At 36.7% G+C, this 5,864-nt stretch overlaps 1 protein-coding gene across 1 annotated transcript; it reads right to left on the bottom strand.

Annotated features, from left to right (window-relative positions):
- Positions 1–478: 478 nt before the first annotated feature.
- On the bottom strand, positions 479–5,327 carry LOC149556808 (omega-3 fatty acid desaturase, chloroplastic-like). Its single transcript, XM_089831357.1, has 8 exons — positions 4,681–5,327; positions 3,417–3,506; positions 2,797–2,863; positions 2,323–2,415; positions 2,008–2,193; positions 1,712–1,792; positions 1,495–1,632; positions 479–1,147 (listed from the first exon to the last, which is right to left on the bottom strand). The coding sequence occupies exons 1-8, from the start codon at positions 5,175–5,177 to the stop codon at positions 968–970; spliced, it is 1,332 nt and encodes a 443-aa protein (XP_089687483.1). The 5' UTR covers positions 5,178–5,327; the 3' UTR covers positions 479–967.
- Positions 5,328–5,864: the final 537 nt, after the last annotated feature.

The raw sequence follows: 5,864 nt of genomic DNA on the forward strand, positions 1-5,864 counted from the left end.
AAACAAAAACCAATGTTTTACCATACATTGGCTTTCACATCTCTATTTCAATCCGTATTGCATTGATGCGGTATGAAAAACTTGTATTTTTAAACAGGCAATGTTTTTTTCAAAAAATTAGTTGTTTTTAGAATGCTTTGGTTTTTTCCGAGTACTTTGCATATTGAAAATTTTAACTCAAATACTCTGCAAGTCTGAATTTGCAAACTATGACTAAATGTCTAAAATGATTTCAAATTTTGAAAATATTTTTCCTTAACAAAACTGAATTTTTTAATCTTTGTTATTATGTATTGCAGCATTATGGACCAATGGAATATGAATTTTTCTTAATATAGTACTATATATGATAAAATATTTTCTCTATATTCTTTCAGAAGTGTTACCAAAAAGTAAATTGGTTATCCTTCTTACCAACTTCTAAAATGACTTGAACATAAAATAATCATCCTCCAAAAATATATAAAATACAAAGAAATTCAAAAGGTGCCCCCCGGCTTAGTGCATAACCAAAATAAAATATCATAAATGGATATCCCCATCGAATAATGTGAATCACATGAAGATTCATGGGCACTTGCTATGTTCCAATACAATATTGGTTCTGTTATCGTTTAGCCATTGCTAATATATAGTATGACATGCACTTTTCAATATGAAAAATGCATTCAAAGTTTGGTATCATTGAAAACTTCCAAGCATTCGGACACTAAAATGTGCCAATCAAAAAATGAATTTTGATAAAAGAATTTGCACACCAATACAGAGTAAGATATTGACTTCTCCATAGTCTTTCTGAAATGCCCCAAAAACCAATCAGGACATCCTTCATGCCAGTAACTGTTTAAATTGGTTAAGTGTACAATATCAATCATCCCAAACTTGGGACACTAATCAGTAAGTATAGAGCTGGGTTTCGATGTCATAAAAAAAAAAATACTTTGCCACCTTCATGCATGTACCAACATCATGTTTCAGATTTCCAGAGTTTGGGATCGCTTTCGTAGAAGACAACATCTCCCTCATTGCTAACATAGTGATCCTCTGCCATACTCTTTAGCAGGGTCTTTATCAAATGAAATGGAAAAGGACCAGATTTCTTAGGCTCTCTATAGTATTTCCCAAGCACGGGCTTGATTGCTTCAGTCTATAAATCAGGAAAAACATTCAAATTAGTTTCTCATATAACTATACAATATGAAATGATTGCTCAAATACGAGCAAGATTTTGATACGTCCATAGCTGGACAGACATTACATGCAAGCTATTTACTAGAATCATATGTAAGTGCTAAAACCCAAAAGCCAAAACCATTCATCCTCTCATCCTGATGATGGATCACGGAGTGTGATCCAAAACATGATGCTAAAAAAACTTACACAATTGAATCCAGAAATTAAATTTACCAAGCATCAGTTAGATAAGCTTAATGGGTATTACATTACTCAATGGATAGTTAAATAGTTGCCGAACACAAAAGAGAACATACATACCGCTTCCACCAAGTGGTAGTGAGGTATTTGAGGAAACAAGTGATGTACAACGTGTGTTCCAATATCATGATGGATGTTATTAATCCACCCATAATCTCGATCGATGGTGGTAAGCCCTCCTCTGAGATAGCTCCATTCCTGCATGGTAGAAGTGCCTATTTTCAATCTGAACATTGAAAACATCTAATGCAATTGCCAAAACAATTACAGTCTGTACCTTGCCTCTGTACCATGGAAGTTTCTCATCATAGCCATGGTGATGCAGATATGTCACCAAATCCAACCACATTACAAAAATCTGAAGCACGTAGAAAATTTCACCCGTTAATGTCATGATAGAAGCCTAAGATTGCAAAAGAATTGAAGTTCCACAAAAGGATTAACCTGTCAAGGCAGTTCCAACAGGGATGGAAGAAGGCAAGCAAAATGGTAACAGTAAACCTCATTTTCCAGTTTAAGAGGCACGAAATACAGTAAAAGATTGAATAATCCTTCTAAATAGCTAATACTTACCCAATAGGGAATAAAATAGAGCTTAAGCACCAACACAGGACCCATCGCAACTGAGAGCCCTGCAAGTAAAGCCACCATTGCAGTCCAGCACACCGTTGATGTAATCACATCCTTCTTCTCAGATGGAACAAAAAGATCGCTTTCAGGATGGAAATGGGAACCTTTCTTCCCAGGACTTCTTGCCCACTGCAAAAAGATTGGCAGATGCATCACTATGCAAAATAACTGGTTGCATCAAAAGTTTGAAAACATTACAATGTCTAACTGTATTTTGTTCTATTGTAAAATGAATATTGCAAGGCCAGTAAGAATTACCAGGTAGAAAGGATATGCAAAGAGAGGAAAAGGAATGGTAAACCGCATCTTCTTTGCTGTTTCATCCAAAGTGTTGTAAATCTTCTCAGACATCTGAAAGAGAATGGATCAAAATTTCAAACATGGTTATCTGCTTAGCTCCAACATGTAATCCAAAAAGTACTAAATACTGGGCTTATTTCGCGAGCTGTAAAAAGTACAAGTGTAGATAATGTTCATTCCAAAATAGCCAGATATTATTTTTAGTTCCTCCATGTGTTGTCAGAGCATAGCACAGCATTTATGACCATTACAAGTTGTCATGATAGTTATTTTATTTTTGTTTCTCTAAACTTAGAAACCCCTTCTGCACTTGTTAAAATTAACAATTGAAATACCTGAAGACCAGAAAGTTATAACAGCCAAATGAAATAAGCACACAACCAACACTAAACAACAATGTGCAATTTGGAGGAATCTTGGTAAAATGCTTACAGGATGCCATGATTCGTCATTTTCAACATGACCATGATTCTGATGATGAGTCCTGTGACTGATTCTCCTGCATACCCCACTCATTTTAGTTATTTTCAAACCAATTTCATTATGTTGTCTAGCATGGACAAGACAGATAAAACACCCGGAAATAAACAAAAGTAAAAAAGACAACTGCAATGGTGGAAATTTTGTAGGAATCACTGAGATATATAACCAACAAATTTATATAAAAAAAAACTTTAGAAAAGAGTATCTGCCAAAACAATATTAGTGTTCTCACTTGAAAATGCTAAAAGAGACTCAGTGGAAGAACCAAATGAACTCTACCAACAAAATAGACTAGGATTAGAAGTCCAAAATTACTGTCAATGGTCAGAATCATTTTTTGCCATTTTTGAATCAAACACAGCTTTCAGAAAATAGTTAATTTCATGCATCCCAAAAAAACTTCAACCTCAGACCAGTAAAATATCTAAAATTATTAGTGTTGAATATAGAGCAATTCATTTATGTCTCTACTCATTTTGTCATAGCAAAGACTCGTACAGTTTGGTGGAACACGTTAAAGTTTTAAGATAGAAATATCTTACATAAACTTAGAGGTTTTAGTTGTTTACCAGCCATGATAAGGTACCAGAATAGAAGAATGAGTCAAGTGCCCGATAAGACTATTGAGTTTATAATTGTTTGAAAAGCTTCCATGGCCACTGCAGACAAATATTGAAATTGCGTCATCATTTTTTATCAAATGGCAACTGAAAAGAATCTATCCTAAGAAAACTACAAAATTGCATCAGTAGAAATTAGAATTGGAACCTTTAAAATCCATATTTAATCCTTCAACTTCCTAGATGGAAGATGAATATGTTTTATTGCTAAAAAACAGCGGGACATACAACAGAGCTACTTTCATCATCTGAGCTAAAACTGAACATAAATCAGCCGAAACAGCCTATATTTGCCTCCATGTGACAAAACTACCAAATGATTTTAGTAATTTGAGGAATAATGGGTCAGACTATTGAATACCACACGCAGCTTTCCCAACTTCAAGTTCGTGAAAGTGAAAAGCTAATTTAGCAGTCCCAGAAGACATAATCAACATTTTTCAAGGATGAGTAGTGGAACTATGTCCATAAGGGGTTTTTACAATCAGTGGTCCTCTACAATCGGCAGCAGCATGAAAATGGACTTAAGATCAAAGAAGTGGCAACGGATCCTTTCCGGATTTTCTGAAAAAGGACTTCCATACCTTATTGTTCCTATTTTCCTACAGTTATCCATTTTTTGCGTACCCCAAAATTTAGGGTTCTTAAAAAGTATAATTGAAGCGCTCGCTATAGGGTCTCGTCCTAGGTGACCATAAGTTGCGCAGTTCTGATACTCAAAAACCATAAATGACAACTATAAAGATCAAACTCAATACATTAAGGCAGGATTTCATGGAAAGGGCGACCTCTCCTATTATATATTCCAATGGAACCATATAAAGTAAAAATCCCTGCAGTTGCAGAATTTAAAATGTTCTCCTCTAACTAAGCGGTATGATTTCAGGAAATATATACTCAAGCTGCTGAGATTGTTTTTGATAGTGGTGCGCATTCTTGACAGACAGGATTTACACGCATTTTGCTATTAAAATACCTAAAACCCTAAAACCTCGTAAGGAAGTCAAAGCTTTCATTTCCCATTGGAAATTATCTAAAGCAGCCGCTGAGAGAACTCCAGTATACCCCACTCATAAAAGGACCAGCCATCGATGTTTGTTATTGGATTCAATGCGTGAAATTCATAAAACAGATTTCTAGAGATTAGCATGACACTGAATTGGCAACAAATAAGCAGGCCAGAGTAACAAAAGAAAGGAAAAGAAATGCTTACCAATCATGGCCAAGGACAAAAAGCGCCCAAAACATTGTTCCCTGAGCAATCCAGTAAATGGGCCAGGAAACCCAATTGTTGAAATATGCAGCCCCTGCTGCCAAACCGAAAACAACCGCTACATCCCTTAACACATAGCTCAATGATTTCCATGTGTTCTTCACCCAGCAATGCTTGGGAATGGCCGCTCTGACCTCTGCTAAGCTAAACGGTGGCGGTGCACTCGGCTGAAAACCTACATCCCCATTCTTCTCGCCTTCACTTTCAGGCACCAAAGTTGGTCTCAAAGGCACCGCTACATTGTGTACCGTGATGAGAGGCTGACGGCGGGGAACACCCTTTCGTCTGAGGAAAGGGCGCTTGTGATCCCCGGAGCGCAGCAAAGAGGAATGGAAGGAAGATAGCAGGGGCTTCTGATTGAAGGTCCTTGAATGAGAATGCCCTCCATTGGGTAAACAAGTATAAAGCCCACAATTGAATAGAATTGCAGAAGCCATTGGGTGGTCTCAAATCGACAATATCTGACTTGATTGTGATAAGATTGCAGCAGGGCAAGGGACGAGTGAAGAAGCGGAAAGCAAAAGGGTAGTCAATTTGGCTTCTCTTGTCCCTCTATCCTCCTCCTCCTTCACCCTTTCCCTCTTGTACAATCCTTTTATGTTTGGGGATGCATATATAGATACTGGAGAATGTGGGCCAACTCAGTATCAGATCTAAGCCTCATGTTCGGTGGAAGGAAAAGGGAAGTCTCTTTGCAGCTTCCGATGCAGGGAAAGAAAGGAAGCAAAACCGTTCGATGGGGTTTGACAAAAAAAAGTTTTCGACTCCGTGTATAACTCACTGCTATGGTCGACTGAGTGGACTGAATTCTGTCACGTGAACGGCGACTCGATGGAATCTCCTACCGCCAAGGCAGGATGAATGAATGATCTTAGAAATTACCTCCGAGAAATTTTTCACGTTTTCGAATAAGACCACCTTCCATGGGGTCTGTGTTCTTGATAAAAAAATATGAGACCTAAAAGTTGACATTTTTTTATTTAAATTTGCTGAAGATTAAAACATGTTTGATTAAGATTTTTTCGTATGTTTCCGAAAATTTGGGTTTTATTTTGGAGTGAATATTTCTTCTGCTTAATAAAAAGGATAATATTCTTTAAAAAATGTTGGTAGAGAGTCATATT

Source organism: Cupressus sempervirens, chromosome 5 (assembly GCF_028749045.1).
Source record: "Cupressus sempervirens isolate cs-2001-9-10 chromosome 5, ASM2874904v1, whole genome shotgun sequence".
Taxonomy (NCBI): domain Eukaryota; kingdom Viridiplantae; phylum Streptophyta; class Pinopsida; order Cupressales; family Cupressaceae; genus Cupressus; species Cupressus sempervirens.